The sequence below is a fragment of the Bombus impatiens genome, unplaced genomic scaffold (assembly GCF_000188095.3).
Source record: "Bombus impatiens unplaced genomic scaffold, BIMP_2.2 scf_0248, whole genome shotgun sequence".
Classification (NCBI taxonomy): Eukaryota; Metazoa; Arthropoda; class Insecta; order Hymenoptera; family Apidae; genus Bombus; species Bombus impatiens.
In genome coordinates, this window is record NT_176667.1 from 1250684 (window position 1) to 1271895 (window position 21212).

Genomic DNA, 21212 nt, shown 5'->3' on the forward strand with positions numbered 1-21212 from the left:
GGTAAGGCCGCCACACTTGGCGGTATTTCCAGCGATGATCACGAATGGTATCAAGACTCCTATCAGTCATGGAGCTAACTTCTACAAGTCTGTGAGTGAACACGCACGCACGCACCCATCTAAGTACGCACGCAAGCACGCACGGCGAGAGAATTAACGAAAGAACAAACAACGTATATACATTGGAGTTGCTGTAATGTACGAAGAAGGATGCAAAATGAAAAGCAACGAAAGCAAAATGTAATTACGAAAAAAAGGAAGGAAACAAAGAGTAGTAATGTTCGGAGGAACTTGGAAGAGAAGGAAAGATCAATCGAGAGGAGATAGAAAACTTACGTATAATGCTATTTACTCTATAAAATTTGGCAATTGTAAATGTTTTTATGCCTATTTAATCATCAAATGATCGAATGGACGAAGGAACATGAGGAAGCGCGTGAAGCGTCGTCGTACTAGGCGTCACCACCATCGCCCGCTGTTGTTGTGATTATATATACAGTGATGTGCCACTGGGACTAATTATTACATCGGAGTGACCACCCAACAACCCACCCCGTACTATTACTATATATATATACATATATATATATATACACATACATATATATACACGTATATATATATATATATACTAATCTAAGTACTACTACATTGTCACATTGTTTACTGCCAAGTGATACAAAGATCAGCGATGTTGACATTGGGATTGTGATGGCTTGTATTAATTAAGAAAAATCACGGAAGCCTGCGATTTTATTATGCTACAATTTGGATTTTCGTGTGTATGTGCGAGAATGCGTGTACGTGATGGATAGATCAAGGAGAGGAGTATACATACGAGAGAGACAAGAACAAGAGGAAAAGAGAAAGAAGATACATGTGACGATGGAACGTGGAAGGATAAAATAAGAGCATGTAGGAAAGAATGAAGAAGCGGAAGTAAAAATGGCAATATGGACGAGGAGGAGATTGGTATGAAAGGCTGTAAGAACGAGTGAATTGGTTTATGAGCGTGAATGAAATATTACAAATTTATCGTTGTAGCGATCAATTTAAGTAGTTTTTTCTTTCTTTTTACAAGATAAAGAAAGAGAAAATTCTATATAACACGTTTTACGAGTGCGTGCTTACGTATGGTGTGCGCGTATGTCTGTGTGTGCACGCGCGGTGCGCGGGTGTATATGCATGTAGTGTATGCGTGATGTGTGCGTGCATGCGTTTGTGTGTGCGTGCGTGTGTGGGTAGGCTGTGTGGGCTGCGTGTGCACGTATACGCGCACACGTATGCATGTGTGATGCGTGGAGCGCGCCAAGCGCCACTAGACCTTCTATTGCTGGTCTATAATGTGTACAGTCAGTGAAACTATTATTATTATTATTAAGAGTCAGGCAGGTTTTACAAAGATGGAATGTGAAACGTTAGAAATCAACGGTTCTTGCGTGAAAATATTTCTCATTTGTTCGATTACGATCGGGAGTAAGGATTAGAGTACCAAGTACGGAAAGAGTAGATTAAGATGACGAAAACGAACGGATGGACTGAAGAAATTAAAGCTATTAAGGCAACAAAATTATTTAGTAAAAGATTCGTTTGTATAGGAAAATTTGTAATGAAAACGTCCAAATAATGGAAAAGTTAGAATTTATAAATCGGTGACATATCTGTTTTTTAGGTTTGTTATTCATTGTCTCTATTTTATAATCTTATTCTTTCTCTTTTTTATTCCGTTTATTTTGTTTTTCCTATTTCGTAGTTAGAGAATCGAACAAAGAACCGTTGAATGCGTACAGCCGAACGAAATAAATAGGGGAAAAAATGTTATATGTTTCGTTTGTATTCTTATATTAAATTTTACTTTCAAAATTTTTATGTTCGCGGAATCTTTGCCACACGTAGGCAAGTTTCTTTTTAGAGCGACTGACTACCGAATTTGATAATGATAGTCACGGATTGATTTAGGATGTGTAAAGTGTACACAGCGTTTACAAATGCATGAACACATACAGCACACATTTTGAGTGTTGACTCGTTGTTATTGTTAGCCTGTTAGTTAATTAGTAAGAGTTGCAAATGCGGGCTATAGTTGGTCCCTGTCCCTGGAGCCCAGACACCCCCTGTTCTGGAGAATAATTGAAATGAAAAACATAAGCGAAGCCTAATAGCGTTTTACACATACCCCCGAATTGTGACGAAAAAAGTAGATAAAAGATGAGAAAGATCAATTCATTTGTAACGAAGTGACTGCATATCACCGTATTGTCTTATCGTATATAGCATCAACGAAAAAAACTAGCATAAACTTCGGGCTCGTTGGATACAATGCATACAGGAGTAGGTATGAAAGAAATGCAATTCCGTGTGAGAATAATAAAAGGAATGTCAAGGAATTAAACAACCAGGCAAAAAACAAAACATGCCCACGATTCCTATTCATTGATGGCTTTTTAATCGATCAATTTCCACAAACAACAGACTATCGATATATAGTGGTCGATTGGTTTTAAACTCTCGTATCGACGAATATTTTGTTGCACATTTTATTCATAATTACTCAAGTCCGATTTTATTTTGTCATTGATACAAATCTCGTAACGATGACACACAGCTGTAAACTAACGATCCAAGTTCCCTCACTTCTACTTCCTGTCCCCGGTCATGCGGTCGTGTAAATGAAACAAGTAGAGAGAAAAGGAATGAACGAGCGTGCGATTGGTACGTAGATAAAGCAAGACGTAAGAAAAAGGAAGAACGGAAGTGCATGAATGAAAATGGTTGATAGGACATCGGAGTGGATAAAAAAGGAAAGAAAGAGGGCGAGAGTGAACGAGTGAGAGTGTACGACTGAGTGAATCGGCGAGTAAATGAGTGGAAGAGAAGAAGAAGGGAAGCGAAAGAATAGAGGGAAGCTAGAGAAAAGCCAGCAGTTGAAAAAAATTACTGATCTTATCCATGCCAATCAACGTTATTACCTTTCATTTCTTTAGTCCTTTTTCCTCGTAACTCATTATTCACTTACCATATTTTATACCTACCTATTCTACTTATCTACACATCCTATTTATAAAAACATAATATCAAGGATATAATAATATTAATATTAACGATATGATAAGAATGATATTGCTAATTATACTGAGTGGGTTTTTGTAACACAATAACGTTTCAATATAAATTCTGGTTTTCCTTCGAAATTATAATAGAGGAAGATTATATACTTGTATAAGGCAGGCAGATGGGAAGCAAGTATGCGAGAACGAAAGAAAGAAAGAAAGGAAAGAAAGAAAGAAGAAACGAGCGAACGAAAAAAGAGGAAAAGTTCAGCTTGCGGGGGCAAGGAAGCATAACCTGGCAAAAGCGGAGGCAGTTCACGGTGACGAGACTTTAGACTGATCTAGGTACTAGCGTTACGATATTGGCCCTACCCCAGCGTTAAGGCGCCCCAATATTATATCATTTATCCTTTGCTATTTTATACAATTGACCGGTGTGGCAGCTGGGGTGCCTGGGGGTTATCGGTCGCATTTAGGATAATGCACCACTGTGGCTGACGATGCTGTAGCCGCGCGCACCCTTTTACCCGGTCATTGCCCTAATTTGCGGCACACATCCTTGGGAACTTGACTCTTCTTGGTTGGCCCGTGTCAAGCGGATGTTGTGTGATTTTTGGGTCGCTCAATTTATGTTAATAACGACCCAAAAAGACGTGTTTTTTAATTATATATAAATATATTATATATTATATTCCTGCGGATATGCATTTTGTGACGTGATGTTATTTAGCACTAATGAGGAAATCAACAAAAATGAAGAATTGTACGGAAACAAAATGAAAGAAAAATATTTAAAAAAACAAAAAAAAAAAAGGAAAAAAATGTACGTAACACTATTCACACGAACATATATATGGTTTATGTTTCTCGCGCCACACATGCCACGTGTCAGCTCCACGGCTAAAAGTGAACAACAAATTTCAAACGACCAAATTCTTTTAACGTTGATAATTGCGTTTTCAGATTATTTTTTATTATTATTATTCATCATCTTCCAATTGCTTTGCTTTTTTTTAATTCCCGCAATTTGAAAAGTTGTCCCTAATTTTAGTGTGACGTAGTTGAACGTAATAATTATTGATGAATTTAAAATAATGTTGAAATGGTTCCTTTTTCGGGCTAGGAGCTTGATTTAAAGTGTCAAAGATTTTTGTGTATGACCAGATGTATTCTACATGTCTCAATAAACAGTTGTATGTGAATTACCTTTCTTAAACGATGATATATTTATTTGTATACTATTAAAATACATTGTTCTTTCCCCTTTTCTTCATCCACTATATGTCATTTATTTCTATTATCGCCTAATGCCTTCTTTCGATTAGACGACGGATTTGGTTCTAAAAAGATGAACCGAATAAAATACATCTGTATCTATATTTATTGTATTTTAATTATGCATTAAGCAACCCCTGAATCAGTTGTTTCTCCCCACTCTGATTCACTCTAGCGACCTCTACCCTATCGTTAGGGCGTGTTGGGGTAGGCAGTACTTCCGCAGAAGCAGACTGATCAAGGGTTGCTTAACGCGTTATGTATCTATTGTATCGTTTTGTCAGTTCTTTTCTCTTTTCATTTAATCATACATATATTCCTGTGCAAATATTTGCGCGAGCACACGCAACATATTGTATATAGGTACACACTCAGTACCTGTTTTTCTGTTCTCATGTAACTGAAGTGTCGAAACGATACCGTGTTGATTTTACATTTATTTTATTGTCAAGTATAATAACGGCAACGAAATACGCGATAACGAAAAATCAACGTTAAAACCAATATATTTTCTGTTATCGTTTAGCCACATCTGTTACATATTGTTCCGTTCCTCGCGATCTAGTGTATATAGTTTTAACAAGATTGTGCTACATAATAGGGTAAAGTAATATTTTCAAAAAAGCTACACACTGGATTATTGTACAAAAAAGATCCTCTACGTAATTACACAGTCGTCATTTCCATCACGGCGGAAGAGGTTCCGAAGCCCAACGACCCGCCGTGATCGAGCAGCATAACATGATCCAGTGTAAGGTATCGCTAAGACAATGTATAGTACGTACTAATTCAAAAGTGAAACCTTTTTATATTTTTTAAATTAAACTTTCACTAACGTATTTGTGATGACTCTGTGATTAAAATGAGGCCAAGCACGATATAATTTGAATTATGTTTACTTATTGGTATGTACTTAATTATCATTTACTAAGTAAGAAAATATGCTCCAAATTATATTGTGTTTGGTATCATTTTAGTTAGAAAAATGTAACGAACATGTTTAAAGCAAAAGTTTAATGTAAAAGTTTTCATTCATCACAAATCAAAAATAAGGAAATTTGATTTTTGAGTTAAAATAAAAAATAAGAAAGTTGGATTTTTTAATTAAAGGTCCCAGTTTGTCGCGGGCTTTATATGTTGCCGGACGCTTTGACTTTCAGCCTTTCTTTCTCTTTCACTCGTATTGTCATTTTCCACGTTCGGTACGTTTAGAATCTCAGTCTCCAGAAATCTGTATAACCGCAAAACTTGGATCCCGATTTTTATGCAATTATCCAGTGTTTCTGTAGATGAAAAGAGAAAGCAAGGGCTTTTACAAAAAAAGATATTAAAGAATTTAATCTTATAAACGATATCATTAAATTTTCCCATCACGTTCCACTTATTCGAATGTTATAGCATATGAAGTGTAAAATTTCAATTTTGAACATGATTTTCTAAAGTGCATACCTACGATATATACGCACATACTAAGTGTACATATTTGAAGTGTATTTAATCTATTTCTGGTGAGAAAAAAAACATAGAAAGCAATACGTACAAGTATGTAAGTAATTGACTTTGTGCAATTCGTATCGCGAAGAATTTGATGACTTGCATTGACCGACATTTGCATTTCTTAGATACATCAAAACGAGAGTGAAAGATTTTTTTCTGTTACAAATTGGATGAAATTTCCTTTGTTGTATATGGTGTATAACGAGTCGCTGAAAAGATCATATGATGCGCGTTATATGTTATATTTACCATGGATCGTTATCAAGTGTGTGTACGTATGCATCTTTTCATTTTCTTTCTTCGTTTTTTTCGCATGAAAAATGGACCAAACATGACGGTTTATGACATGAAAAAATTTCATTTACTACAGTGATACGTACTATTTTTGTAAATGGAAAAAATAACGTTTAGTAAAATTGTTCAGGCCATATAGTAAAGAGGTTAGTGGCTTATAGTATGTGGCGCGCAAAATTCTCGGGTGTCACTAGCGGCGCTGCTGTGTTATTGACCATTTTGCTATCCTTATCGAAATTCAAAGAGGGAAGATGATGGCGACGACGATGACAGGGTACAATGCGGCGGGGTGCTTTGAATACTAAGGTGTTTTGTTTTTTTTCAAAATCGTTTTACGATTCGTACAACCGTATTATGAACTATACCGTAACATAACGATATGTAACAAACCGAAAATAATACATAGGTCGTGATCGTAAGAATAATAGTGAATGATGCGGTGAATGGCATAAAGGGCTAAAATGAGGGCGTGGCAAATAAACGTGACACGTGTTCAGGATATTAATCGAATTGCTTTGTATCTTCGTGTGTTTACGTGGTATTTAAATTCATTTCTTCCGTATTGGCATCTAGACCGATTCTGCAAAATGAGCGTGGAGAACTTTTTTATGATATTTGGTTATAGCTGATGATAAAAGTTTATACTAGTATATACTACAGTGTCATAATGCATAACAAAACTAGTTAATCAGTTCTTTTTCTTTTTCACATTTCCTTCTATTTTTCTTCGGTACATCAACCTATAAGAATGTAAAGAACTGAACGGGTCTTGTTCGTTTAACGAGTTGGTGAGGTGTGGCGGCAGAGGTGACTTGGAAAGTAACCTGTGTCTATTGGCATACTCGATGTCATTTATACTTACAACTTTTCAATTCTCCACTTTAATCGTTCAGTATGGTGTTTGTGAGACGAAAAGAGATTCTTGTGAGACGATATTCGCTATCGTAAATGCTCGATAAAACATACATACAATAGATATGTAACATTGGTTTGATTACATTCATTTTAAACGTTCTGTGTTAATTATAAATTTCAACGTTATATTATAGCATATAAAATCCAACGGAATTAGCGGAATAATCTAACTTGCTTGAACTCATGTAATTGCAGATGATCTTGAAGATCGATGTTGAATATTTTTCCTGTGTGTGGAATAGAAACTGACGATATGGTAGAATCACAGTTGCCACTATTAGTGGTTTCTCTACAATTTGGCCGTAATAGCGAATAAAAAGTATATACATCATGGTTTCAATCGAGACGAAATTGATTCAGCAAAATGCAAATGTGTATTCCTAGGATGCAGTATGGCTTCGATACTCTACTGGCATGCTTCTGGGAATAATTTGATTTCTGCTGCTTTTATCTTATTCTTACTACTTTGTCCTCGCAGCAGTACAGGTTAGTGATGATGTTCGTTTACCTCTCTGTTTCACTTTCCTTTACATCAACTGGATTTAGATAATTGTTCAGTGATAACAAGATAGAATCAGCAACAATTGTCGTCATACGTTAACATTAATAATAAATAAGTTTCTTTGGTAAGGAGTTAATGATATCTGGCGTTTGTTTGTGTATTTACAGTAGGCAATTTAAATATACCTAAACTGATAAACCGCGTTTATCATTTTTACTGTTGTCGGTTGTCGGAAAAATTGAAGTAATAGCAAATTGATAGTAAGTCAACAGTGTGTATAAGTTGTGATCTTACTAACGAGAAGAGTAGTGTTAAACAGGACATGTACCAAGCTCTTTCACATATAAAAAATATTTTGACGCGTGTATAATTTCACAGAGTGTGATCAGAAGTTTATAAGTACGCCAGATGGTCCACCAAATGGAACCTTTCATGCTCCGACGATAATTAACCCCGAAGGGGATTCCAGACAATGCGTATATATATTTTTCGCTGGGCCGCGACAACGAGTCGAATTGAAATTCAATTCATTCGGCCTTCGGGGTACACCACCAGAGTGAGTAATTTCTTTTAAATTAAAGCGGTAAAATATCATTTCTTTATTTGTGCCAGTTTTTGCGTCGATATATATGAGCTCTATTTATTGATTAATTATCCATATTTTTGTAGTGGATCCGCTGTTGGGGAGTTACCCGCGTAAGTATTTACATACGTTAGGTATCGATATAATTTGCTCGCGGCCAAACTATTTTTGTTCGCAGATGAACTAGGAAAAACTTGGTTTTCAGTTGTGGTCACGAATATATGGACTTGTACACGGAAATACGATCGGAGAATACCAGCAAGTTGGTGGAAACTCCTTTCGGTGGTCGTTTTTGTGGTCCGATCCCACCTCGCAGGCGTGTGTCTCTTTATCAGGGAATCGCTCTTAGTTTCTACACTGATAAAAATATTACATTCCCTAGCCTGTTCAGCGGTACATATGCGTTTATCAATGCATGTACGTAAGCACTATTTGCCCTATACTTGAAATTTTAACCATCAACTGGTTACACACACACACACACACACACACACACACACACACACACACACACACACACACACACACACACACACACACACACACACACACACACACACACACACACACACACACACACACACACACACACACACACACACACACACACACACACACACACACACACACACACACACACACACACACACACACACACACACACACACACACACACACACACACACACACACACACACACACACACACACACACACACACACACACACACACACACACACACACACACACACACACACACACACACACACACACACACACACACACACACACACACACACACACACACACACACACACACACACACACACACACACACACACACACACACACACACACACACACACACACACACACACACACACACACACACACACACACACACACACACACACACACACACACACACACACACACACACACACACACACACACACACACACACACACACACACACACACACACACACACACAAAAGCTTATTTTCGCTTCTACCAATTCTCACTAATGTTTGGATTGTTCGCAGCTGAATACGAAGTGGGAACCCCAGCTCCTAGCACACCATGCTCATTCAAGGTAGAGTCAGAAAACAAACGCAACGGCAGTATATTATCTCCTACTTATCCGGGCACATATCCGAAAGGTCTTACATGCAGTTATCAATTTATCGGAGTACAAGGTCAACGAGTACGCCTTGAGTTTCGAGATTTCGATTTGTTCTTTGGAGGTCAACAGTATGTAGCTGTTTATGTACTTCCGCGTTAAGCAGCTGCGTACTTTTCTAATTGCCTCCTGTAACATTCTTGTACTTTGCAGTTGTCCCTTAGATTATCTAAAAGTGTACGATGGTTTAGACAATACGTCGGCTGTTATCGGAACATATTGTGGTCAACAACGAAATTTGGTATTATATTCATCAGAGTCTAGTTTGTACGTACTGTTCGTTACACTTCAACGTACAGCGAACACACAAAATCGTGGATTCAAGGGTATCTTTGAATTCTCTGAGAGTTTCGTTAAATTAGGTAAGTTGAAATATCGTAATTCATAAATGCTATAAATCCTATTATTGATCGAGCAATTGTAAAGAGTTGCATTCAGTTGCAAACGACACTTTGTTCTGTACCTTCTTTTTTCTTAGTCTCGGGCGTATATGTGTACGCGTACAATATGCATATATGCGTGGATACATATATGTATATATAAATGCGCGTGAACGTATGTATGTATGTATGTATATGTGTGTGTACACGCTCGATTCTATCTGCTCAGACTTCATCACCACTTACGAGGGTGAGCATATACGAGGATCAGAGTGCGATCAGAAGATATTGAGTAAGAAGGAATCATCTGGATTCGTGGTTAGCCCAAACTATCCATTTCCATATATACCAAAGGTTGTGTGTCGGTATTTCATTTATGGAATGCAAGATTCCCAGCATCTTGAACGCGTTCGATTAGAATTCAGGCAATTTAAAATACCAAAAAATAAGACGATAGGAGAGTAAGTATAATTACATTACTGTTAAAATGTTTCTCTTGTCAATTTTGATCGCAATTAAACAAATTGTTTGTTCGTTTCCAATATGGTACGCAATGTGTATTCCCTTCGTCGTTCTTTTGCCTGCTCGTCGTTTAGTTCATCCTGTACCGATGGATATTTGAAGTTGTATTTGAAAGGACAAGAAGCAACAGATTCTTACGATAAATTCGATTACGAATTGTGCGGTTCGGAGAGCAATCCGAGCCCTGTAGTTAGCGATGGTCCAAGACTCGTGATGGTATTTAGCAGCGGAGAATCTCAAGGACAAGGGTTTAAAGCATGGTAACAGACTAATCTAATACGCAATGTCTTCTTAAATGAGATAACAAATTGCACGATAAGAGAAAGCAGCATATGTGACGGATTTGTTCTTATAGTTACAGTTTCGAAACAGAGTATAAGATACCGGGCACCGCAGCACCCGATGGCAGCTGCACTTTCACGTACCGCAGTTCCTCTCGCAAAAAAGGAGATTTTAATTCTCCGCGACATCCTAGTAATTATCCAAGCAACACAAATTGCACGTATGTTTTCATAGCTACGCCAAACGAACAAGTTACCTTAATATTTGATTATTTTAAAGTTCGAACGAAAAATACGAATATGACGACCGGACATTACGGGTAAGTTGCTCAATTATTATTGTACTATTGTTGCTGCTGATGTACAATCGCACGTGTCTCTTGTCTCAGAGTGGAAATTTGCCAAGATGATTGGTTGGAGATATATAATACGTATCGAGATAATACGGAAAAATTAATAGGTAGATATTGTGGTAGTACGGCTCCGGGACCGGTGGAATCAAATCTCGGTGCTCTCGGCTTAAAAGTGATTCTGCATTCGGATTCTGAGTTGGTTTATAGCGGTTTCAAAGCGCGTTACACGTTCCAAGTAGCGAAACCTATTTTTGGAGGTACGTAGTTGTAATAAAACTCAAATCCTTCGCGTCAAAATTGATTAAATTTCTGTAAATCTTTAATTACTTTATTTAGAAAGCAAGAACGAATACAAATTGTTTGTCGCTGTATTTGTCGCATTGCAGATTGCGGATCGAATATAAGCAGTGTGAATTATGGAGTCATTGCTAGTCCGAATTACCCAAACAAATACGATGGACCCGCAAGAAATCTGGCTAGTAAAACTTGCAATTGGTTTATAAGAGTCCGACCGAATCAGCGAATATTACTACACTTTGAAGCATTTTCGGTAGAGGGTGATCAATCAGGTATATCTATGTTTTTCAATAGTTTGATTCTATCGATTAATGGAGTTGGTTTAAGCGGAGGGCCTAAATCTCAATCGAAGTTGCTAGCAGCAATAAAGAAATGTAATTTCTTCAGTTCGTGGTTGTCCTGCTGCGGTGCTGCGCATATGGTATTCCACATCGTCCACGCCTGTCGAAATGTGTGGTATTCAAACTCTAGACAAAAATTGGACTTACCTCTCTGTGGACAATAACATGCGACTTAGGTTTGTTTTTCGCACAAGTGATTCTTTATTGCTTCCTATTTCGTGTTTATGGCTTTACGAACATCGATCACGGTCGCGTTCACGTTTAAGTGAAAGAATAAAGAACATGAGCATTGATCGCGCCTTTTCTCTACTTTCCTTCTTTCGTTTTAGCTTCATATTGGCTGATAAAGCGGTCGGACAAATGGGATTTAAAGCAACGTGGACCGAAGTGAGCACAAATACCGACTGCCAGAATCAGTTTCTTTGCGGCGAAAATAAATACTGCATTGCAGAGTCACTTCGGTGTAATAACATTCGTAATTGTGGCCCAAACGACACTACGGATGAAGAAAATTGTAAGTTTCGCAATCGTTAGAAAAACATCGAGTCAAGTTCTTAGAAACGTGTGGTTCAATTCTACTCTTCTTTTATTTTGCTTTTACTATCTATAGCTGTGTAAAATTATCGTGTGTATTACGTTCTCATCTAGCGAGGATGACAACGTGCACATTTTCCACCATACACTATACGTGTAAATGTATAAACATTATACCGCCGCGTGAACTCTGTACCCATATGTGTGTGCGTGTGCATACACGAACGCACGTACACACATATACATACATATACGCGCAACAGATAGACACACACGCATTCACACACGCATACATTTCCGAATCCAATATCAAACTTGTAATTTCTTCAGATCATTCAATAGATACTTAATTATTCAATTACTCTACAAATTCTCCAAGCGTATTCTTTTTCTACCGAGTACAGTACCTTTAACTAATCCTTCTCACGTATATGTTATGCATGCATATACGCGAGTGTGTATGTATGCATGCATCTTCTATGGATGTATACTGTATACACATGTAAATATCCGATTAAAATCAAACCTGCTACTGACTATTATACAGTACGATATCGTTCGGAATTGAACCGAATTGTCTATCTCGTTCTCGTTAAACGTATAAAAGTAAAAATAGTGTATAGCAATACGTATTATATATATACATCATTATTATACATATCTGACATCTGAATTTTGATATCTGAATATAAGAATATGATTTTCAGATGATGCAAATTGGTAAATTCTGCACGAATCTGCATGTATTTTTCAGTTCATTTTGCTCGAAGGTATCGGACACGTAATGTTATCGCGTAAATCATGACTTCAGTTCTAGATCGTTTTCGATATCGTTTCGATCGTTTACGATAAAAGAAAGTGTTCATGTTAGTGTTCACCTTGCACACGCGTACAATACACGTTTTCCAAGATATTCGTAATTACGTATAGCAATGGAGTAGGATAGGGGAACAATGTTCGACATTGGAAAAAGATTAACTAGTAAGTAGAGAACAAATGGTAGATAGAAGTTGAAGAGAAAGACAAGTATGTACTGAATTGCGTAATATTTTGGGTAAGTAGTACGTAGCTGTGTGTACAGGTGAAAGAATGGGGAGATTGAATGGGTGAATGACTGTGTGTGGTGTCGCAGGTGCAGCATCAGCCCCATTGTCGCCAGCACTGGCTGGAGTCTCTGCCATGCTTCTTCTCTCTCTGTGCTTTGTGTTCGTGGCCATCTGAGCCCTTCATGAAGCTTCCGACGATCCGGCATGTTATGATCTCCCCTATCACGTGAGTTCACTCACAATATTGCACATGTATCGCTCTTAATTTTTATACAACAACAAATTAATTATACGGTAACTTTTTTAATGTCAACCAATGTATTATGTGTATACAAATAGAAACGCGGATAGACGACGGACGCACAACCACCTTCATATTCATTTTATACACGTATACATGTATAATTTCAAATGTAACATGTAAAGTCATTTGCACCACTGCGCGCTATTATCCCTCTTTATTATTTCACTTATTTTTAAGTAGAAAACTTCTCACATTTGATTATTATGACATATGTACTTACATATACAATACTATATAATTCTACAAAAATTGTATCGAAAATATCGCTGTTTTTCAAGTATACCAATTATATTGTAATCTCGAAATTTACGTTTATATCGTCTTAAAAGTTTCTCTCACGTTTTACACAAAGTTTATAGAAAAAACGCATGATTACAGTGAATGCAAATTTGTTCATATAAAATAGCATGTGGATCTTCTCTCTTTCTCACAGACACGCGTTCACATGTTCGCGCTGTCCCTTTCCTCTTACAGATGCTCCTAATCCACACTCTTTCCTTTTTTCACTTTTCTTTCCTTTCCTCTTCGTTCCTTTTGCTGTTAAATCTTTCATCTTTTTCAAAATTTCTTTCCTCTTTCGAAGACTATCAACCATGTCAACCACGCACATTATCTTCGACTATCTTTTTAACTACATCCTCCGTTCCGCCGCGTTTTATTTTTTCCGCTACCATCTTTCTATAGGTTTCATTTAAATATGCTACGAGTATAAAACAAATGAAGCTAGTTGAATGATCAGCAATCGTACAAAAATTCGATTATACTATCAACGAATTGTACATAATTGTGTAGATTTTATGTTTTGTAAACGAGGACCTAGAAAAGAGACGAAATACAAAAATGGACATTAGAGAGAATATGGACAAGTTTTAGATTGAACAAACGTTTGACAAGAAATTATTATATTTCAGGTGATATAGTTGTACAGACGAATAATTACGCTGTTTCCGTGGGTGGTGCCATCGGTATTATATTGATGTCATTGATCGTTTGTCTTTTGTGTCATCGAAAACTAAGAAGACGAGTTCAAACTGGACATCTTGACGATCTGCGTCATCGCATAGACGAGAGGCATCGATGTTATCATAATGAAAACCTTCTTCAACATCATCACCACTTTCATCATCATCACCATCAGCACCAGCATCAATATCAGCAACAGCAACAACAGCAACAACACTATCAAGATTTGACTAGTGATTCAAGATATCACCTAGAATCATCGACTAGTCCAATGAGCGAGAGCGATGTCGAGGAAGCCAGCAGTCTCAACAGTGTGTGACACATCGTGTCATATTATTTGAACATTTGTTTGTTACCTTATTTTATTCACGTTACAGTTATATTAAACCACTGAAACGTCGCGTTTTTACCTCATTTCTACCTCATTTGTACTCATCTCCCGAGGGTCAGTTAACTACTCCATTTTCGTGTTTAACGAGGCGTTTCATCATAACGATACAGTTATCATCGATATGCGCAAAAGAATCTTCGAATAAGCTTCAACTTGCTCCAATTTTATCAAGATTAGTCTATATTCGAATAATAAAAATCATGTATGCATTTTTTAGAATGATTCATTGTATGTTATTCTGTAACGCACGATTTATTTTCTTGTAGACGTATGGCTGAACGCAGTTTGTATACCTTTCCCCGTTTTCCTTTTTTTTAAGCTTCGACTCCTTTTAAAATAGCGTATTTTTAATATATATAATTATTGATGCAATATGTAGGATCGTATACAGAGAAGCGTAAAGATAAGAACGCGACAAATAGCCGAGCTGTAATTCGGCAATAATTTGAATGGAAAATAAATCGTTGCATCAGTTGTGTTTCATTGAAGATGGAGTGAAAGAAATGAAAAGGTGCGGTTATTGTTAACGATATTTCCGAAGCTCCTGATCCTCCAAAACAATAAGTAAAATATATTTTTACTTCGAGTTAACTAGATTTATCGTTATTGTTACGTCAATGCGTTGTCATTGACACCTTTTTCTTATATTTTCTTGCATGTATTTAGCCGAGTCCACGGGCAAGGTATGGTTGAAGTAATAACATTACGTTATATTCGTATCTGGTTGAAATGTTCGATTATACAGAAGAACATGTTACCACATGCATCCTTCCCTTGCGTAATCCGTTCACGTAGCATGTAACTAGTTGTACGCAACGCGCATACATATTTTACACATGTGAGAACGTGATCATTTCACAAATAGTACCTACGCAATTTCTTTGTAAATGTTATTTTTTTAGTTTTAAGCATATACAATTGTCGAGCGATAAGATCTGTAGCTTGAAATGGCCAGTTCAAGTTTACGTAGTTGCGTCCTATTTCTTGGTGTGATGAGTAATATACATACAGTGGTTTCATAAATCACGATATGTATATTTTTGTGATAAAATTTTTGACCCCTACTTCTATTTTTTTAATTCGTACGATTAAGGAAGATTATTTGAACGATCCAAACCTACCATGATACCTATTTGTTTCTCAAAAGTTTTATATTTCCCATTACCTTAGATTATTGTTTACTTTCAACCAATTATACAATTTTTAGACAGAACAACTCAGTTTTATGTTGTATGCAACGCACACTAACAAAACAGGACTGTTAAGAAATACGTCGCGTATAAATGTATAGGAAATCTATAAATGCTGCCATTTGATATGATAGTTACATTATACGATTTTATACAAGTGAGAATCAGACGTAATCAAACATAATCGTGTTTGATCAAATACCGAACACGAAATGATTGAGCAGCAAGTTACATTGACAAAAAAATTTTACGCGTCGAATTTTTTACTTTTTGCTCCCCCTTTACTTAATAGTTATCTTATGTTTAAATGTTTCGCATTTTGCATGAATCTTGAAAGCGGACATAGATTTTAATTTGTGTCTAACGAAAAGAAAAATAACGATAGCGAGAGAAAAAAGAAGGGGAATAGAAACGAAGAAACAAAGAAAAATGTATAGCCAAATACACAGGGAACGATGGTATTTAACATGTTCATAGTAAATGAAGAGAATAACAAATTTGATAGGCGTGAAGTACATCGCATTTCTAAAAAAAAATCACACGAAACAAGGAGAAGTGCGCGAAATAATAAAGGATGTAACAGATTTGTGTGTGATGTATATTTGTGGTTTCGATTTTGATTCAATTTCCCTTTTTAGCAGGATTTCACAGAACAAGACAACTCCCTTTTGTTTCTTTTTTGCTTTCTTTTATTTTACCGAAAAACGTTCGATCTCGTGAAAAATACATATAAAAGACTACAAATCATTATATTTAAAATGAATGCATTTAATCGCGACATATATTCATTTTCCATAAATTAGCGCCGGAAGTAAGATCATGTTATGTTCAAAGGTTATGTTCAAACATATGTTGCATCATATGTATGCAATTACATTATCATCGAAGTTACTAATTACGAGTTCTGCAAGATGTTATCGTAAACATGTGTTCAAATGTAACACACCTTACTAGTACGATACATGCCATTTGATGTTATTTGAGAAAAAGGGACAGCGAGAAACGGGACACGGGGAAAAACATAGAAATAACGGTAAAACTAAATCGAATCAGAATGATGAAACGAAAACGAATCGCATTATTTACATTATACACTTTTCCTCAATTCGATCTTATAATTTGCATTTCATCATAATAAAAAAAAATTTAAGGTCGAGTAAAATAAAAAGTGAAGAATGACGATTAAACAATTAACTGTACGATTGTTAGAGAAATAGAGTTGATGGACAAAGTTAAAGAAGAAACAAGCATGAAGCAATGGACGACAGAAAATCATATGAAAAAATGTTAGAAGATATGATGATACAAAGGATTATAAAAGGAGCATGACAGCGGTAAAAGAAAACAACGAAAGGGAAACGAAGGAGAATATTCGATTAGACTTGCACATATTGCTCGTCATCGGTATCTCCATTAATCGGCTTAGAAGAATGATTTTGATGTATCTGTTCGTAATCAGCGTTAAACAATATATTTTTCTGCACTTTCTCGTATCCATTCGGATCTTGTTCGAGTTTATATGTATTCACTTGTTCGTATGGCGGTTCCTCGGTGCGAGTAACACTCATATATTTCACGCTCTCGTAATTAGGATCTCCGTGATTAACAGATTCGTAATTAGGGTCTGTGTCGCTGTCACCAGGTCTGCAAACTGAAGCGTAATTTGGTTCTCCTGAATCATGCGGCATACTTTCATAATTCGGTTCCGAGTCCGTGTCTGGATCCATTTCGGATCTGCTCCTTAACTTTACTTTCTCGTATCCTGGATCTTCACTACTAGCGTTACTAATTTGTCGATGTTTGAATGGCATGGAATAAGAAGAAGAAGATGATGATGAAGATGATGATGAAGAAGTTGAAGGAGAAGAAGTAGAAAGGGAAGAAGTGGTTGGTAAATCTACGTTATTTCGTAAAGAAATCGGAACGGAGTTGCTAGTTTGCTGATAGTCTGTTGCAGTATCCATAGTGAGGCATTGTTGTGGGCATAACACTTCATAGTTCGGATCACAGGACTCGCGAGTGGTTGAATGTTTTTTAGGTAAATCACTGTTCATAACTTCGTATCCATGACCGAGCGTGAAATTCGACGAGTCCAACCCGTCATCAGTTCTAGATGATGAAGGAGGGGATGATTTCATCAAAACGTCCGTTTCCGAATGAAAATTACCGACATCACCGACGGAATCGGATTCTTTCTTTTGTATTTCCATAGAATCATGACTAGATGATGCAATTCTGTTACTTTCAACAAGACTTGATTTTCGAACAGAACCAAGGACAAATGTATCAGAATGCAGGCTTCCCTGAGAATTTGAATGCGCGTCATTTTGCTGTTCTTCCGCGTCTTTCTTTTTCTTCATTACTTTCGCGTACATATCCTCTAAAGATTTCCCACTGGATAAAGCTGATTTCATTCGGTCATCGCTTTTTGGCTTCTTCTCGATTAATGCGTATACTTCTGCTGTCCCTTCCGGCGGAGGCGGTAACGGTGAATTCGCTTGACGTTTCTCAGGCTTTGGCGATCCAGGATTTACGATAGAACTATTGGCACTCGACGACGAAGCTGTAATTTTATGATACGAGACTTGGTAAAAAGATATTTATTAAATAATTGAAACGCGCGAATACGCGTATAAAATAGAATGTGAAAAGAATTATTACCTTGTCTTGAATGAGCATGTGCAACATGCCGTAAACTATCGACGCTCGGTGGTTGCGGAGCAGGGTAAGTTTCATCGGAACGAGATGGAACGCGGGAGAATAATGTTTGCTCGTTTTGTACTCGTTGAATCTCTGTCATCGTCGGTTGTATTTGTGCGTATGTTTCGCTACCGCTAGTGTATACCTTGTCTTGTTCGTCGATCGCAGCATACATTTCGTCTGTCAAGTGAAACAATATCGCTTATCAATGATGAAAAAAGTAAGAAAAAATAAAGCAAAGAATACACGTTGTGTACACCGTTCAAATACGTATATACCAGAATCATCCGATACAGTCGCATAATGAGGATCCGTGAGGGGTCGAACAGATTGGCTCTGTCGACAAATTGTCTTCGTCTGCGCAATTATGTTAGCTAGGGGCTCTCTTACACTGATGCTTGTGTATCCTTCTATGTGAAATGAAAAAGAGAAAAATATATATAGAAGTATATATGCAAGAACAGAAGAAGAAAGAATATATATAAAAAGATGAACGTATAACGCGGGGATACGTTTCGCGTTATAAGAAACAGCGTTATACGAAGCATATGAATTATGTACATATATGGACTATGAATATAATGTTATACGAATCCACGTATATACAAATGTGTATGGAGTGCGCTTTCATCAAAGTAAGTCTAAAAAGCGTAATCGAAGATTGACTTATAGGACAGAAATGTAAATATTTACTAGAATCTTGAGAATCTCCGCTAAAATGTTGTTGCGGGCTATTTGACTGAGGTTGCGGTGGTTGAGGCAGTAACATTAACAGTGGTGGCGTCATGTAAGGCAAATCTTGATTAGCTTGTACTCCACCCGATATGGCATTGGCCGCCTGAATATCACCTGGCCCGGTTTCGGCAGACAAAAGAGAATTATGCGACGAAGATCGACGAGTCCTTGGTGGTGCAACCGGGTTTCCGTTACTTTGAGACGTTGACGTCGATGGCTTGTCGACATTGCTTGCTTGTTTAATATTATTTCTGTAATATTTTTTATTCATTTTCCGCTTTTAATGTAAAAGTAGAAGTAGAGAAATATATATTCAATAGTATTATCATAAAAAAAGGAAACTATAATACAACTATACTTATGACTCTGCAATCATTACCGACTCGATTGATTAGCCTCTGTTTTTTGAACATTTTGAACTTGAGCATATGGATGTTCAACTGGAATAAGCATAAATGGTTACATTATAATGATGATTTGAAATGATTGATAATAATGATTTGATAATTATTTTTGTGTTTGTACCATTGTCTGAATTAGGGGACGACGCAAATCTTAAATATTGATCATCCGAGGTTTCTTGGCTCAATGATGGATTTTGATGTAAAACTTCTGGCACGTCCAGTTTAGATATCTGCTCTTTTGCTATAGACATATTAAAAGCGATATTGTCGTTAAAGAAAAGGAGACACATTCCTGACATGGAATATGTTTTCGATAAAATTAATCTATGTCTCATTGTATGTAATTAATAAACGTCAATCTATTCTATCGGATATACCTGTATCTCGTACTGTGGCATAGAGCTCGGACTGATCACCGATCGTTTCAGTGATTTCATAAATATCTTGAGATACAGATGTTCCTGTATTTTCATGCCTCTTTCCTTTGTCTTTTGGAATATCTGGAAGACTTCTGTTGGCACTGGTTGACCTATATATGTAATGCAAAAGTTTCATAGTTTCAAGTCAGATAGAGCTCATCATTTCATATAATACTAGTTGACATATTAATAATTGTGATTAAGTTTGAATATTTCGCAAACTATTACAAGTTATGAGAATTTATATTTAACAAAACAGCATAACGCTAAATCGATATTAGGACAGGAACCTTTTTCCACTGTCAATGATATCTTGCGTTGCTATACGAAGGGCATCTGCCATCGGAATCCCATTAAAGCCATCATTGTCAGAATCATTTAGAGTTACCATTCCAGCAAGGCCGAGAAATTCATTCCTATTTAAAGGAATTACAACTGAACGTATCCTTGTAAATGATACGAAAAATTGCATTCTTAATTCCAATATAAAATGTAACTTTATTATTGTTAGCAGAAATGTATGAAATGTTATTCTTTTCAGAGATGATAACGATAATTCATAAGTATAAATGTATAAACAGTTTACTTGTTCTCATTACGACGACAGCTACAAATACAAGCAACAATGAGACCAAGGAAGCACAACAATGCTCCAATAGAGACGACCCAGTAACACCAGGCACCTTCCTCGAGAAAAGGTTGTATCATGTTATGGCATGTATTCTTAGGTCCTATAAAGCGTAACTTTTTGAAACATAAACAAAGTGAAACACGATTCTTTGAAATAGTAACAATTACCTTCCAGTCAATTCATCGCATGCAAATTGACTCAATCCATATTTGATATCTTGTAATTTAATACTTTCAGGAAACTGATAAAATGTTGTGATGTTTTTTCAGTTATGTTACTTTTCTTGATTTCTTGTTTCTTCTGGTGTCTTACCTTTCTCCCCCTCCGCGCCCTCTCTCTCTCACACACACACACACAAAATCTCTGCTGTTTTTGCATTACATTTTGTTTAGCTACGTTATAGCATACACTTTTTCAGATGTT

At 36.7% G+C, this 21212-nt stretch overlaps 3 protein-coding genes across 26 annotated transcripts in view; 2 read left to right on the plus strand and 1 right to left on the minus strand.

Annotated features, from left to right (window-relative positions):
* The window catches only part of LOC100749796 (heterogeneous nuclear ribonucleoprotein R), a 26197-nt gene extending 21931 nt beyond the window's left edge, over positions 1-4266 (plus strand). For all 10 annotated transcript variants that reach the window (XM_024366850.2, XM_024366852.2, XM_024366851.2 and 7 more), the window contains one exon: positions 1-4266. This exon ends at the window's left edge or, in 1 of these variants, runs on beyond it. In XM_024366850.2, coding sequence (XP_024222618.1) covers positions 1-5 — 5 coding nt within the window. In that variant the 3' untranslated portion in view covers positions 6-4266.
* A 263-nt stretch (positions 4267-4529) lies between these two features.
* Positions 4530-15774, plus strand: LOC100749997 (dorsal-ventral patterning tolloid-like protein 1). Of its 12 annotated transcripts, XR_004461496.1 has the most exons (17): positions 4531-4688; positions 7227-7287; positions 7416-7517; positions 7912-8089; positions 8203-8229; positions 8322-8533; positions 9162-9369; positions 9452-9660; positions 9908-10139; positions 10275-10460; positions 10556-10801; positions 10871-11091; positions 11221-11403; positions 11519-11648; positions 11802-11986; positions 13139-13278; positions 14268-14403. XR_004461496.1 is itself a non-coding variant. In XM_033320142.1 (16 exons), exons 3-16 carry the CDS (start codon positions 7424-7426, stop codon positions 14636-14638), a joined length of 2682 nt encoding a protein of 893 aa, XP_033176033.1. In that variant the 5' UTR covers positions 4530-4688; positions 7227-7350; positions 7416-7423; the 3' UTR covers positions 14639-15774. The 12 variants fall into 12 exon arrangements, 11 of the variants coding, with proteins under 11 accessions (XP_033176033.1, XP_012239711.1, XP_012239714.1 ...); XM_033320142.1 differs by lacking the exon at positions 13139-13278 and having other exon boundaries at positions 4530-4688; positions 7227-7350; positions 14268-15774; XM_012384288.3 differs by lacking the exon at positions 13139-13278 and having other exon boundaries at positions 4530-4688; positions 14268-15774.
* LOC100740016 (serine-rich adhesin for platelets) lies at positions 15035-21096 on the minus strand. 4 transcript variants are annotated; one of them, XM_003488616.4, is made up of 10 exons: positions 20957-21096; positions 20745-20889; positions 20449-20574; positions 20117-20268; positions 19861-19980; positions 19715-19775; positions 19294-19586; positions 18879-19010; positions 18562-18780; positions 15035-18463 (listed from the first exon to the last, which is right to left on the minus strand). In XM_003488616.4, the coding sequence occupies exons 2-10, from the start codon at positions 20864-20866 to the stop codon at positions 17277-17279; spliced, it is 2412 nt and encodes an 803-aa protein (XP_003488664.1). In that variant the 5' UTR covers positions 20867-20889; positions 20957-21096; the 3' UTR covers positions 15035-17276. The 4 variants fall into 4 exon arrangements, with proteins under 4 accessions (XP_003488664.1, XP_012239717.1, XP_012239716.1 ...); XM_012384294.3 differs by having other exon boundaries at positions 18879-19007; positions 20449-20604; XM_012384293.3 differs by having other exon boundaries at positions 20449-20604.
* Positions 21097-21212: the final 116 nt, after the last annotated feature.